The 15,916-nt window shown below is 36.9% G+C and overlaps 1 protein-coding gene and 1 non-coding gene across 4 annotated transcripts; both read left to right on the top strand.

The window, feature by feature from the left end:
• The first annotated feature begins 3,316 nt into the window (after window positions 1-3,316).
• LOC116178421 (Usher syndrome type-1G protein homolog) lies at window positions 3,317-15,248 on the top strand. Of its 3 annotated transcripts, none has more exons than XM_031497909.1 (5): window positions 3,317-3,571; window positions 13,466-13,609; window positions 13,768-14,047; window positions 14,095-14,821; window positions 14,858-15,248. In XM_031497909.1, exons 1-5 carry the CDS (start codon window positions 3,549-3,551, stop codon window positions 15,121-15,123), a joined length of 1,440 nt encoding a protein of 479 aa, XP_031353769.1. In that variant the 5' UTR covers window positions 3,317-3,548; the 3' UTR covers window positions 15,124-15,248. The 3 variants fall into 3 exon arrangements, with proteins under 3 accessions (XP_031353769.1, XP_031353768.1, XP_031353770.1); XM_031497910.1 differs by having other exon boundaries at window positions 3,319-3,571; window positions 14,873-15,248; XM_031497908.1 differs by having other exon boundaries at window positions 14,095-15,248.
• Window positions 13,657-13,729, top strand: Trnam-cau. The gene has a single exon. It is a non-coding gene; the product is annotated as a tRNA-Met (tRNA).
• Window positions 15,249-15,916: the final 668 nt, after the last annotated feature.

The following is a 15,916-nucleotide window of genomic DNA, read 5'->3' as shown; positions in this document are numbered from 1 at the left end:
TTATTAGGACGATCTACAGGAATTGCTTGTAAAGGCTTCAAAAATTGATTAATTATAATATAACCAGTTTATTTCTTCGCCGTTCAGCGTTTTTTTTTGTTTTCTCGTAGAGGTCACACTTTGGCATTTTCGTCCACTCTGAGAGGTCTGATTTCAAAACTTCAAATACCATTGGCGTATATACAGACACCGCGCTGGAGATACATTAACCTTTAAATACAATGCTGTCATTTTATAACAGTGCCACAAGTTTTTTATCAACAATTTTTAAACAAGGCTAGTATGTATATTGCGATCCCCATGGAAGAAATTTATTACTTATTTATTTATTTATTCAAAAAAAAAACTTTGCAGAACAACAGGCAATGCCCAATAACTGACAACCTTGATAGCGTCTCCTCTCTTCAACCTAAAGATAGCCAACAAGGAAGTTCAAGACTCAAGTACAAGAGCGATGACTCTTCGCCTCCTCCAAAGATCGCCCGAAAATGATTGTTACAGTTTACCATTACCTCGATTTTAAGTTGTTATAATGAAGAAAAGAAATTTCTAATGTAATTATTTTTTTATTTTTTTTGAAAACTTGTCAATATTCACAGAGCTGTATCTCTTGAACTAATTGGGTTACAGATCTCGCACATAGCTCGTCTTTTAGGTAATTTTCTCTACTTCAAAAGTGATAATAACACACTTCCTCTTCAGATCAATCCTTTACTTCTTTTTTTTGCGAAAAACTAAAAAAAGTTACAAACTTTCTCGAATTTCACCCTGTATATCAGCTGGCTCACGTTTCTGAGGGTTGCAAATCTAGATTTACACTGTCTAGGTTGTCTCTAACAACATATTAAAAATGCAAGTTTACAGTATTTTTTGCAATGTTTAGTGTTTAAAATGACTGGCCTATACGTAGGAAATAGTGTCTTGATTTAGCTTTGCTGATTTTGCATTTTGAAATTTGTATCATTTTGTTTTCTGCGTTCAGTCAGGGTCCTGTTGATTTTGATCGAAATTTAATTGTCAAGTTTTGTGTAATATTTGTGCCATAACAAAAGGTAATGCACTTAATTTTAATTGTAATTCTTCGTTTTATGGTAGACCTACTTGTAACCAGCTGTAGGTAACCCCTGAATTTGTTTGTTATTTGCTTGTTTCACTTTAAACGTTAATTTTAAATTTATTTCTTTAAGATTGCCCAGTTATTAATGTTCTTTCGATGTTTAAACTCGTTTAGTTTGATTAGTGACTTCTTTCTGTATGAATCTGCGTTTTTTGCCGTGCAGAGGTAAATGCTGGAGTATTAAAATTACTTAACGACATTCATCTCAAAATACAACTTCAGTCTAAGGTTACCGTAGCCGGGACCTTCAGATACCTTCTGGATTGAAGAAGGTCCCGCTAATTAACAAAGTATTTCCAGGCCTGACGAGAAGGGGGGGGGGTAAACGGGGGGATTTCCCCTGGGCCCGGATTTTGAAAAGGGGCCATTGCATGGTTTTTTGGGAATAAAATTTTTACATCCATAAAGCATATCTACCAATTTCACTAAAATAACATATTTCATATTATGAGTCCTTGATTAGTAGAATAAAGTAATGTGGAATAGGTAAGTTTAAGCACAAAAAAGGGGCCCGTGCTTAACAACCCCCCGGGCCCCAAGTTTATCTCTACGGCCCTGAGTATTTCATGTAGGTACTTTATGTAAGAGACTTCGGAATATTATTTTTCACAAATGGGAAAGGAGCGGAGTTACTTTTAAAATCAATTTGAGCTGGCTACTTTTGAGCAAATCACATTTTTTATTAGATTAAAGTTACATTTAAATTATTCCAATTCAAGGGTTACCTCCTCGGATTGTTAATTTTTCTATAGTGTAGATATTGCTCCAAATTTTTCACTTATATTTACCCTCTGTGAACAATGATTCGGAAGATTCTTCGGCTCGGTTCTTTTGTCCGATTAGTTTAGGATAGGTATATTATCTTATTTTTGTTGAAATTCCAATGCAATTTAGAGTTATTGGTACTCCATGAGACGAGTTAGACCTGTTTTTCGATAGAACCAGAGAAGGAGCATTTTCGGCTTGGTACAAAGAAACTGGGACACGCAACAGCTAGAGCATCTTCCTTTAATAAATGCAGCGACATCATTTTTTTTATTTTTTAGAAGAAATGTTAAAAAAATTCAATTATTCACCAAGTAGAATACTGAATTGAGAAGGGACAGTTATTTCATCGCACCAAATAATCCCTCAAAGGATATTTTTCATGAAAGCTTTAGTTTTAGCAATCACCCCGCACCCCCAGCTGCTACAATTTTAGAATTATAGTATGCACTTTTCGCCAAGTGACACATTATATGAATTCTCTGTACAGAAATACTCACAAAACTCAAATTTTGGATTTTGGATGCGGTCTGATTATAAATTAATTTAAAAAAACCAAAATAAGTACAAAATAAATGAATTTCACACATTTCTTAGCGAATAAATAAATGACTAATTACGAAGCGTTTGTTCTTACGAATCTAATGTCTATTCAATTTCAAGGGTGAGTTTTTGAGTGATTTTCATGTCAAATTCGTACAATTTCAGTTTCTTTGAGCTAACCATTTTTACATGATTTCTTAGGGTTCAATTAAACCACCCCCATACATGAAGGAAATCGACTAATGGGCTTGGGTTCAGAGCAGAAAAATTTATCTTCTAAATACAGGCTTTCACTTTACTACAAACAAAGATTCGTCAAAAATAATTTGTTTGCAAGACCACTTTGCCCCAAACTTCCCTAAACCGTAATTGTTCCGGCGCGTCGGAAAGAAAAAGGGTAGCAATGCTTTTGCACTATTATTTAAGAAAGAAAAACTATAATTGTTCGTTTTCTAATTAGCCAGAGAGCTATTTGGGGTTCTAGACATTTTACTGTTGAATTTATAGGAATAAAGGCTTGATTTAGGAATTAGGTAATTGGAAAAATGTTGCGTTTCGAGAAAATAACACAAGAGTGCGAAAAATGTGCTTACCGTATTCTTTATTTGGAAATCCAAAAGTTGATCGAGAGTTTGAAAGAATAATATAAATAGTCTTGTTCTAAATCTTTCCGAAAGTGGGCAGCATTTGCCGTTCATTTTCAATTGAACTAGAAACTTGCACCTTTAAAGTCCCAAAAGTGTAGCTACCCTTCACTAGATGTCGCTCAGTCCGCGTAGTAAGAAACCTACTCGCAAAAGCAGGGCCCGACCCCGATATTTAAATTAAATTCAAGCGCGACTTCGCGCAAATTCGTAAGTGGCACAAAAAACAACGAGCAGGTTTAAGTACCTTTTGAACAGGTGTTCGTGATTAACAATAAAGTGTAACCGATGTCTACCTTATCTTTATTATTACGTATCAGTTTTACACTTTTTGCACGATTACCAACTCAATATCGGGAGATAGAGTGCCATGTTAGCGTGTAATTAGCGGTTTTTTGAATAATTTAAACTTTTTCATTTAAAAACTGGAGTTTCGGTGTCGTGGCAAGTGCCCGTTTCGTTAGTAAACAAACATAATAATGTCAACGGATAGATTCCACAAGTAAGTTCTATTACTTTCAATATTTACTTTAGATGAATTCGCATTTTTTTAAAAAGCAATCATTACGATATGACGTGATTTTTGATAAATTTATCAGTAATTCTTAATTGTTTAATCTCACATTCTAGGCAACACCTTCTTTTTATATTGAAAATAGGTAAGTATTGTTGTACTTGGTAATATTAATATGAATACCTACTTCACAGAATTTTCTATATTGATGAACCTGTAATTAAAAGTGCCCTTGAAATTTGCGGCATGGGTTAACGGAAGTTCAAATATCTGTACTAAATGCGCTGACCGCTGACCGAGTTCGTTCTTTGTTTATTCCTGTACTTCATTAAAAAATCCATACCATTCATGGAATATATTTAAATATTTTTCGTTCATTGGAGTAAATTCGTGATCATTTAAAGTACTTATTCCGCACCCCCAGTTAATGATCAAACAAAAACGACAGTCCTTAGTTATCAATCGATTATAAGATAAAACTGATAAGACGATTTATATGAAAATTAAAGTAGGTAGGTACTTAGGGCTTCTCGTAGTCTGTAGTCTATTGCATATTTTCATATATATATATATAAGAGAAATGCATATTTTACACAGTATTTCCTCTTCCCATATGTATGGTCAAAGAATACTTAATAATTACTCATTGCCAAAGAGTAACTAAGTATGGTGGTGATGTAGGTAACTATCTAAGGAATTGGGTTGTGCACCCTTCTATACCCTTAATAAACAAAATTAACCCACTTTGTTGTTTAGTGCATCAGCATGTGGATTTTTAGGACATTAACCAAAAGACTGTCCTAAATCTTTGCTATGCCGAATTTCAGAAGACTTGTTTGGTAAAACTCAATTTTCCCATGCAAAATTTAAACAACACATTCCTGATGAGAAAAAGTTGTTAAAGCGGTTAAAAATGGAGGTGAAAGGTTAAGTATGCGAGTCCAAGTCCACGTTTGCCGTTACTAATTTACACACTCAGAATTAGCGTAAACAATTAATTATAAAGTGAAATGGGTACCCACGTTGGATCCCGAAAGGTAGTACTGCAAGTACGACAATTATTTGCACCACCCTACATGTCGATTAGGTGGATTAATGGTCACGGCAAGTCATTAGAAATCTTGTGCGTGAGTGCATCTTTGGTTTTATGAGTTTTTACGCAACATTCACACAGAAATTTACATTGAGCGATTATTGAGGGCGACGAATAAAAAAAATAGGATAAATAGGTAATAACAAACGCAGAAATGAAGAAGGTTCTTACGACATTGGTCGTTTTTTTAATTAAACATGATTTTAATATACAATATGAGACAGAAATTTAAGTCTGGATTACATTATGAGGAGAATTTTTCGAAATGTGTTGGTTTTGTCCGTCCGTCTGCCATTTTGTCCGTCTGTTCCTCCAGAACGAAAAGAGACGGCGATTTAAAACCTTCGTCAATCGATTTCTGCGAGTTCAAGGATCAGTGCTACTGTTAATATGAGCCGGATTAAAAGCCTTGTTTCCGAATGCGAGCCGACTGTCAAAAAATTCCCCTACTGAAAGTCGTGTGCGATTCTTTGCATCTTGTTAGTGCAGGAGTCGATGGAACAGAGCCACCCTCAATCATTGTTTTAATATCAGTAACACCTCCTCATCTTAAATTCATAACAAAATTCGAATCTGTTAATAAATTCCTCAATTTCCTAAACTTAACACTGAAATAGTCCAGGCTAAATAGCTATAAAATAATGTATTTTCAAAAAAAATTAATTACCTAGTGAAACCGGGTTTTTCGGGCAGGTGAAATGATTAGAAATTGGGAAAAAATAATTAAAACAGCTGAATTTTTCCGCGGGTGTAATCCCGGGTGTTGAAAGGGGTGGAATATGGTGTTTTGCAAATTGTGGCATAACTATTAATTTTAGACGAAAATGTTCAATGTAAAAATTATAGAGATTAAAAAAATGAGCAACTTTTGTATCTGCACTATTTTCACATAACCTCCAATTTTCCTAGAAAAACTGTTTTTTAGTTTTTTATATTTATTTTTCCGAAAAAAAGTCGTAGGGGTTTGAAATTTGGAGAAAACATAGCTTGTTTTATGATAAAAAAGGGAATTTTTCGGCCCGTAAAGTTGAACCGTTTCCAAGAATGCATGATTTCTGAAAAAACCACCTCTATTTCAAGGGGATGAAAAATCTATTTTTTTTATCGTACAGAGGTGCGCGGGGTGGCAAAATTTTCGTAAGGACTTACATTTTAATAATCAAAAATAAAAAATATTATTCCAAAAGAAAAATTTTAAGAAAAGCGGCAAAAACTGGGAGAACAGTTTTAAGATATACACTGTTTTTAACATAGTAGGTAAATAGCATTTTTTGCAACCAAATTAACGTATTGGATCCGCGTTAATAAAAAGTTTTTGAAATCTGTCTTCTCCCTCTCCCTCCTTTTGTTTCCTAGTGCCCAACTGCCTTAATTAATGCATCTTTATTGTGTCTTTTTTCTGCATTTTTACCGCAATAAAAGCAATTCGAAGTCTTTTGCTTCCGTAACAATTTCTTTTTGTTCACTAACTCTTCTTTCTGTCTGTTTTACAGCTGATGCGAATGATTCGATTACGCCGAGCCTGTTAATTTACAGGAATTATGAATAAAATCATCAGGAAGTTTATTCCAGGTTTTACATCTCAAATCATTTGCTTTGGCCGGTAAAACTAACGTTCTTATTGCAGATTTTGCAAGTTTATCAACAGGCCCAACGCAATTGCATCAACTATAAAACAGGCAGGAAAAAGAGTCAGTGAACAAAGATAATTCGATTTTATTTCGAATTGCTTTAATTGCGGGACAAATGCAGAAAAAAGAAATAATAAAGATGTTTTAACTAAAACAGTTGAGCATAAGATAACAAAAGAGAATATTTAAGCAAACATTAAAGATAAGCAAGACAGATTTCGAAAAAATCTTTATTAACATTCAACACGTTGATTTATCATGTCAAACACCGTGTAGGTACATACTAGATCAAAAGTTACAGCCCTTTGAATTTTTTGTCGAAATTGGTTTTTTGCCCATAACTTTTGATTGAGACGTCTAATCGAAAAAGTACGAATCGTTTTGGATTCTACGCACCAAAATAAATAAGAAAAAGTTTTTTCCCGAGAAATTTTGGTGCAGTCGATTTTTGGTAAAAAAGGAAGGTAAATAACTGCCCTTTTTTGGCCCGAAAAAAAAAATTGTCTCAGATCGACCGGAAAAAAATATTTTCTTATAGAATCTGGCCTGTAGAATCCATAATTTCAAACAGTTCCAAGATCGAGCTACTAGATCAAAAGTTACAGCCCTTTGATTTTTTTGTCGAAATTGGTTTTTTGGTCGAAATTCGTCGAAACCGTAATATCTCGAGAAGGGTGCGTCGTGGGTATGCCTTCCGACCCCTCGCTGGAAAGGTCTCGACCGGCGCTATCGACGTAGAATCCTCCATAAACAGTTCCAAGATCGGGCTACTAGATCAAAAGTTACAGCCCTTTGAATTTTTTGTCGAAATTGGTTTTTTGCCCATAACTCTTGATTGAGACGTCTAATCGAAAAAGTACGAATCGTTTTGGATTCTACGCACCAAAATTAATAAGAAAAAGTTTTTTCCCGAGAAATTTTGGTGCAGTCGATTTTTGGTAAGAAAGGAAGGTAAATATTATAACTACCTTTTTTTGACCCGAAAAAAAAATTGTCTCAGATCGACCGGAAAAAAATATTTTCTTATAGAATCTGGCCTGTAGAATCCATAATTTCAAACAGTTCCAAGATCGAGCTACTAGATCAAAAGTTACACAGCCCTTTGAATTTTTTGTCGAAATTGGTTTTTTGCCCATAACTTTTGATTGAGACGTCTAATCGAAAAAGTACGAATCGTTTTGGATTCTACGCACCAAAATTAATAAGAAAAAGTTTTTTTCCGAGAAATTTTGGTGCAGTCGATTTTTGGTAAAAAAGGAAGGTAATAACTGCCTTTTTTTGGCCCGAAAAAAAAAATTGTCTCAGATCGGCCGGAAAAAAATATTTTCTTATAGACTCTAGCCAGTAGAATCCATAATTTCAAACAGTTCCAAGATCGAGCTACTAGATCAAAAGTTACAGCCCTTTGAATTTTTTGTCGAAATTGGTTTTTTGCCCATAACTTTTGATTGAGACGTCTAATCGAAAAAGTACGAATCGTTTTGGATTCTACGCACCAAAATTAATAAGAAAAAGTTTTTTCCCGAGAAATTTTGGTGCAGTCGATTTTTGGTAAAAAAGGAAAGGTAATAACTGCCTTTTTTTTGGCCCGAAAAAAAATTGTCTCAGATCGACCGGAAAAAAAATTTTCTTATAGAATGTGGCCTGTAGAATCCATAATTTCAAACAGTTCCAAGATCGAGCTACATATTATCTTAAAACTGTTTTTCCAGTTTTTGGCGATTTTCTCGAATTTTTGCTATAGGAATAATATTTTTTTATTTTTGTTTATTAAAATAGTCTTCCCGAAAATTTTGCTACCTCGCGCACCTCTGGACGATGAAAAAAAAATAGATTTTTCATCCCCTAGAAAAAGACGTGGTTTGTTCAGAAATCGATCTCGGAAACTGTTCAAAATTGTCTCCTTTTTTATCATAAAACAAGCTATGTTTCCTCCAAATTTCAAACCCCTACGCCTTTTTTTGCAAAAATAAGAATAATAATCAAAAAACAGGTTCTTCGGCGGTAGGAAAATTGGAGGTTATGTGTAAATAGTGCAGATACAAAAGTTGTTCATTTTTTAATTCTCTATAACTTTTATATTGAACATTTTCGCCTAAAATTAATAGTTTTGCCACAAATTGCAAAACACCACTTTCCACCCTTTCAATCCCCGTGATTTCACCCGCGGAAAAATTCAGCTGTTTTAATTATTTTTCCCCAATTTCTAATCATTTCACCAGCATGAAAAACCCGATTTGAACCGGTAACTAATTTTTTTTTAAATATTATATAGCATGGACTACAAGATCTTGTTCAGGCCCTCGTTCAGAACCGTAACCAAGATGAAGCAGCAGGGGTGCCAGGCTTAAGAACAGATTATTATCTAAATTAACTGTAAATTCTTATCGTCTACAAATAATGTTTGTGGTTCTTTTTATATTTGTACTTTTAAGGGTGTTAGGGGGTTATTTTCCTCGTTATTTCCCTTTAAACGCACATAAACGCTATGGTGTAGGTGCTATGTTTCGGGGGGTGGTCACGAAGGAGATTTCTCGTTCCAAGGGGTGGATGAGATTTTAGGCGATCCTGGGAAATTCGACAACATCTGAGGAGATTCGAGAGAATCCGATCCTCGCTCGCATTTTTGACTCCTCAGCTTGCAAGGTGCAACGCATTTAGAACGGGGTTGATCTCGCAAGCACATACGTTTGTTGCTTTACATTTTTAGTTTAATCCGCAAAAAGGTGGATTTGTACAAAAAAATTTGTGTTGTCAGTTAGATAAAGGTTCCTCAGCTTGCATTCGTTAACCAGACTTTTAATCCGGCTCATATTCAATAGCACTGATCCTTGAACTCGTAGAAATACACTATGGTTTGGCATCGCCGCCTCTTTGCGTTCTGGTGTTAGACAAGGCACAGACGAATCACATTAAGGGAATTTTTTTTCTTTAGAAAAATTAACCCCAACAAGGGTTGAAACAAGCGAAATTTATGACAGAAAATCTTTAACAATAAGAAGATGAACGAAACCTAGAAGACATTCAAATGTTTGATGGATCTATCAAAATGTTGCATTAAAAACCTATAAGTTTATCGTGGTCACGATCAGACAGACAAATTATACTTTGTACAAAAATTTAAAAAAAGTTAAATAGATAGGTACTTGAACTGTAAAAGTGTACTTTGTGTCTATGGATATATGGATGATTTTAGAATCTGTGTTTAGTAGGTATCGCAGTAGGTTTAATGTAATTTTGTTTTTCTACGACCTCCCTGAAAATGAGGTCATAACGTATAATTTAGAGGCATATACAGGGTCATTCTTGACGAGCGTCAGTTAGAAAGATATGGAAAACCTTTGAAAATTAAGCTGAACTGATAAGTCCCTTAAAGGTTTTGGCACATGATGAATTGAACTAAAATATTTTCAAAATGGCGCCACTTCCGGAAATACCGGAAGTAGCCATCAACTTTGTTATTTTAAATAGGGACCCCCTATTTTTTCTACATTTTCGGATTCTACGTCGAATTTGGAGTACAACGATACCCCATAGTTGACCCTTTGCTCCAAGGGCTTCGCCGATATTCAAGTTTTTGTGTCAAAAATTGAATTTGCAGGGGTAACTTTAAAAATTTATTACTCGAAAACGGTGAGAGATATTGCAAAACAGTTTTCAATGCTTTATTAAGGAAAGATCGAATTTTCTTATGGTATGCGTAACCGTCTAAAAAAGTGAGACTACGTCACTTTTTCAAAGCTCTCAACTTTTAAACTTTTAAACATCCGTAACTCCATTTTTTCAAATGGCAGCTCCCATTTTGTTCTTCACCCTTGTTTTCCTTTTTCCCAGACCTTTAATTTGATGCAACATTTCAAAAGCTGCTTCAAACGGTTTCCGAGATATTCCATGTTTTAGTTACTTCTTGTGGAAAGTTGATAAAAAAATTAAATCGCTTGATGTTATTCTTTTGTTTTTATTATGATAATGTTTAAACGTCAAATTTTCGCTGCTTTTCCTGGCAGCTATTCGATTACATTCACCGTGTATTAATATTAAATTCAAAAAATCTTCATTAGTGTAAGCCAAACGAGCCATTATTGACGAGAAGTATAAGTTCAAGAGGGCTACGGTTGGTAGAAATTAATTCCTTTCATTGAGATCTTTCATTAGAGTACCATGAAGGATAAAACTAGTTCCACTCCCCCCCTTCCCCCTCGTACTTTGATAAGAAGACAGAAAGAAGGGTAGTAGTTGGGTAGTTAATTAGAATACAATGAGAGATAACATTAATTTTCCCCCCCCCCCCCAGACCCCGTCGCTCACTGATCTCGAAAAAGAATCGCACAGGAAAGTTATATGTAGTTTGTACAAACCAATTTATTTCGATGAGACCTTTCATTAGAATACCATGAAGGGTATAACATGTGTTTACTCCCCCCCCCCCCCCATTTCCTAAAGTTTAACATAGCACCACTAAAGGCATGCGTATGCAAAATCACCAACTGGTTGTCGTATGTAAAAGCTATGCACGTTTTACTTTCAAAAACAGCATCTCAGGAAATAATTGGGGGGGGGGGGCCTTTTAGACAGCGAAATTTGATGGCCATCTGGCACACCTTTAAGGTATAGGCTACATACTGCAAAAAATTCCAGGACTCTAGGACCATTCCTCTAGAAGTAATTCAAAACGGTAGAAGTGGGTCCGGACGGACGGACGGACGGACAAAATGCAAACAAAAGCACATTTTTTTAATTCTTAAAAATGCGCTAAAAATCAGAATACATCAAGTACGTTTGGAATGATAGTTATATACAAATGCCAAAACTGCCAATAGACGTCGTTTTGGGTTTTGCCTTATTTTCATTTCGAAATTCATGGAGGTCGTAGAAAAAGTATGGTTTAGGTACGCCATTGCGTATTACAGATTATTAGAATTTTTTAGCGCATTTTTTAAGAATTAAAAAAAATGTGCTTCTGTTTGCGTTTTGTCCGTCCGGCCGTCCGTCCGGACCCACTTCTACCGTTTTGAACTACTTCTAGGGGAATGGTCCTAGAGTCCTGGAATTTTTGGCAGTAGGTAGCCTATACCATGAAGGTGTGCCAGACGGCCATCAAATGTCCGTGTCTAAAAGTCCCCCCCCCCCCCACGAATTATTTCCTCAGATGCTGTTTTTGAAAGTAAAACGTGCATAGCTTTTACATACAACAACCAATTGGTCTCAGATTTTGCATACATATGCCTTTAGTGGTGCTATGTTTGGGAATGGGGGGGGGGGGGGGAGGTAGACACATGTTCTACTCATCAAGGTATTGTAATGAAAGGTCTCACCGAAATAAATTGGTTTCTACAAACTATACATTTCCCGTGCCCCTCTTTTTCGAGAACAATGAGCGACAGAGCTTGAGGGGGGGGGGGGGGGGGGGAGGGGTTAAAAATTAATTTCATCTCTCAGGAACCGTTTTCTACCAACTACTGCGGTTCTATCTATCTGTCCTCTTATCAAAATACGGGGAGGAGGGGGAGGGGGGAGTGGAACTAGTTTTATCCTTCATGGTACTTTAATGAAAAGTCTCAACGAAAGGAATTAATTTCTACCAACCATAGCCCTCCTCCTCGACCTCTTATCGTGATCGGGTACGTTTCAATTGAAATGTGTTCTGCAAATCGGAATTCAACCCCTCATTTTTTATACATTATACACTTATACAGGGAGTCCTTAAAATTTAAAGGTCCGTTCTGTAATAACAGATACAGTAGGTACCTCAAAATAAGCACAAATTGTTAAATAAGCAAAGGTTATAGCGGCTTGAAAGATTTTACCGAAGGGTTGATCTCGATGTGTATTCTTGTCCCTCATATAGGAAATTTCGAGGGAAAAGCTGGGAAATGGACGAAAGTAGAAGAAGTTCTAGGGAAATGTTAGGAAATTTTGCGGAGGGCATCCAGAGGAAATGTTAAAGAAATAAAATGGTTTCTATAGGAAAGTAGCCTTACTTATTTTACGTGAATTCGGAGAAATTATATGTAAACTTGGGAAAATTTAAGGCAGTGCTATAGAAATATTGAGGAAATTAAGTGAAATGGTGGCAATTTAGCAATGAAGGAAATCCCTTAAAATAAGTCGTTACCAAACCTTCAGTTAATTTTACTTAGCTAAATGTTGTTTTCGGTTTAGTACAAAATAAACGTCAGTAAAAGCCAAATTAAACAATTATTTCAATAATTGTTCAAAGTGTGGCACGTTGATTAACATTATTAATAGCTGCTCGAGTAGCTGCTAAACATTCCTCAGCAACGATTTCGTCCGATGCGACTCCAATTCTGTCTTCCAGTTAATAATTTGAAAACGAAGCAAGATTTATGCTTATTTTGAGTTATTGTATCTGCTAGTCCAGGGCGAACCTTTAAATTTGAAACACCCGAGGAAATTCGGGGGAGATTCGAGGAGATTTGAGGGAGAACCACAGGTGATTGGTGGAGATCCAAGGATATTCGGAGGAAATCCGAGGACCGGGGAGTCTGATGGGGTTGTGGAATACTCCACAGCAATGAAAGATAATGATCATAAGATCCATAACAACATCGTATACGGGTGGGGTGAGGGGGGAGTAGGGAGCGATCACTCTGTTCCTGGATCGCAGCCCAGACCCCCCGGTGCTACGTTCGTCCTCAGTATAGAACCGAGTGGTCTAGGGAGTACGGAATACCCGTAAACGTTTTAGGGAACAATTAAAAAAAAACCGAGGAGGTCTGAGGGATATGGAATACCCCCCCCCCCAGCAAAGTCCCCCATGTTATATTACATTTTCTTATCATTAATTTACAACTGTTTACCATTCGTCCAAAACTTCTTAATTTATTTAACCACAGATCTCAGTAAAATCTTACTTTGGAAAAATTGTATTAGTTTCTTTTGCTTCCAGCTCGTGCCCTAACACTAAGCTTGTCCTAATCGATCGATAAGTACATGAAATAGGTACCTAATACCAAACAATAAGTTACTCTTTGCTAATACTAAACATAAGACTAAACAGAGCAGAATAGGCCCACTTTTCCAGAATTGTGCTGATTTAATTGTTAACTGACAGTTAATATCCACGTAGAGAGATGAATTTCCCTGGAAATTACTTGTTCATTCACCTTTTGCTTAATTTAAAACTTTTCTTTCCAGAGCTGCCAAAGATGGTCTCATCGAAGTATTGAAAGAGACCACCAGAAGAGACTGCAACGGAAGAGATGAGCAAGGGATGACACCCACATTATACGCGGCTTTCTATGGCCATTTGGAAGCGTTGCGGCTACTCTGTGGAAGAGGGTAAGTAAAAACTACCCTTATCCTAGGATGTATACTAAAGTGACACAGCCTCGGTAGCGCAGTAGGTAGCGCGTAAGTCTCATAATCTTAAGGTCGTGAGTTCGATCCTCACCCGGGGCAACTTTTTTTTCTTTTGCCTAAAATGCCAATATTTCCAGAGGCGATCCCGATAAGGCGGACTATTTTGGCAATACCGCCCTTCACTTGGCAGCGGCACAGGGACACAAAGCAGTCGTCACGTTCCTGGTGAATTTTGGGGCCAACATTTACTCGATGGATATCGACGAGCATACCGCTCAAGAATTGGCAGGGATAAATAGCAGAGAAGAAATTTTGCGCTATTTAGATAACGTCACCGCCAAACTTGAAGCCGGTGATAAGAAAAAGTCGAAAAGTATGAAGGAAAAGGCAAAGAAGGACGCTGAGAAGAGGATTAAGGTTTGTCAACACCTGGTGCCATGGTAATCTCTTCAATTTTGCTTTAGAACTTCAACAAACGGCAAGCAAAGGCGGACGCCCAAGCTCAAAAGTACCAAAAACGCACACTAAACGAGTATACCAAACCGTCAATGATTAACACTCTAAGACACAGGATCAAGAGCGGATCCATGTCAAACTTATCGGTCACCGCCCAACCTCAACCGGCAAAGAACAGCTTCAGCGCACTAGTGAGCGGTGGCACTCTGTCAGGGCTCAAAAGTGTAACCGGCACCGTGCAGCGCAAAATCTTAGCCAATAAAAACAAATTAGCAAACGACGACGACTTCAAGGTCAGCGAAATTGAGGACGGTAAACGCTCGGTTAGATCACTGACCGGGATCAAGCGAGATTCGGAGGTGATGTACGGCGGAACTCTGGACAACCCCCGCCGCGGCCGCCTAAATGACGTATTCAACGATGACAACTACCTGGAGACGTCGGTCAAATCCGACGGCGGGGACACGCTCACCAACGGCGTTCTGAAACGCTCAGTTTCGCAGCCCGACTTCATGCAGCAATTGGGTAACAGCGACGTCATTCAGCAGGAACCCGCAAGCATATTCGTCAGACCTGGGGTTGGCAGTTTTGCTTTCACCAAAAGCATTACGAACACCCTCCAAGCCTTATCAGTCAACGAAACAATGATCGAAGCGAGCTCCATAGGTTCCGCCGGCAGTTTGGCCGTGAGGCAGAGGCAATTTATTTCGCAGCCCTTCGACGACGAACTGTCAGGTAAAGCTACTTGGACAGTTATTGACCCACTAATAGTCGCCGTTTTTTCAGATCCAGAGTCGAGCGATGAGGAAAATTCAAATACTCCACTTGAAAGGTTCCTGGTGGCGTGGGGTCTGGGCGAGTACATGTCGAGGTTTGAGGAGCAAAAGATAGACCTCGACACTCTCCTACTGTTGACCGAGAGCGATTTGAAGTCTTTAAATTTACCTTTAGGGCCATATAGAAAGCTTGTTACTGCAATATTGGAAAGGAAGACTGCGTTACAGAACCCTGGTGAAGTTGTAGATGGACAACTTTAATGGTCCCCTTTTGGCAATATTTACACACGTATCTAGTTATTATTTATAAAGCCAGATTCACATAACTAAAGTTTGTAGTATAAGCTGTGATGTACCTAAGAAAATAAATAAACAAAGTGATAAGATGAGGTACTTTCTGCCTCAAATTTTTATATTTAAATTTGCAGTATGTTTGGTTGCATATAAAACTAGTGTTACAGAGCGCATGATAGAGACGAGGGGGGCAACGAGTTCCTTCATTTGCCTAAAAATTAACGTAATTTCTCTTAATTTCCCCAACATTTCTAGCGTTGCATTAAGTTACACAAAATTACTTTGAATTAACCGGAAAAGAGTATCCCCTACAGAATCCTTCTTTAAAATTTCTAGCTTTCCTAGATTTTCTCAGAATTTCTTCTTATTTTCGTTAAAATTTGCTAATATTTCCCTTGAATTTCCTTGAAATTGTCTCCTATTCCCCCAAAATTTGAAAGAAAATTCAAAGGGCTGTAACTTTTGAACTAGTAGCCCAATCTTGGAACTGTTTGAAATTATGGATTCCACAGGCCACATTCTATAAGAAAATTTTTTTTCCGGGTAGATCTGGGACAATTTTTTTTTCGTAGCTGAAAAAAAGGCAGTGTATAACCTTCCTTTTTTACAAAAAATCGACTGCACCAAGATTTCTCGGGAAAACACTTTTTCTTATTAATGTTGGTGCGTAGAATCTAAAACAATTCGTACTTTTTCGATCGGACTTCTCAATCAAAAGTTATGGACTAGAAACCAAATTTCGAAAGAAAATTCAAAGGGC

The sequence above is a fragment of the Photinus pyralis genome, unplaced genomic scaffold (genome assembly GCF_008802855.1).
Source record: "Photinus pyralis isolate 1611_PpyrPB1 unplaced genomic scaffold, Ppyr1.3 Ppyr1.4_LG8, whole genome shotgun sequence".
Lineage (NCBI taxonomy): Eukaryota > Metazoa > Arthropoda > Insecta > Coleoptera > Lampyridae > Photinus > Photinus pyralis.
This window is presented reverse-complemented; position numbering and strand designations above follow the sequence as displayed.

Coding starts and splice junctions, on each gene's coding strand:
- LOC116178421 (XM_031497908.1), top strand. CDS start 3,549: ATGTCAACGGATAGATTCCACAA. Junction 13,610..13,767: donor CGGCTACTCTGTGGAAGAGG/GTAAGTAAAAAC, acceptor CAATATTTCCAG/AGGCGATCCCGATAAGGCGG. Junction 14,048..14,094: donor ACGCTGAGAAGAGGATTAAG/GTTTGTCAACAC, acceptor ATTTTGCTTTAG/AACTTCAACAAACGGCAAGC.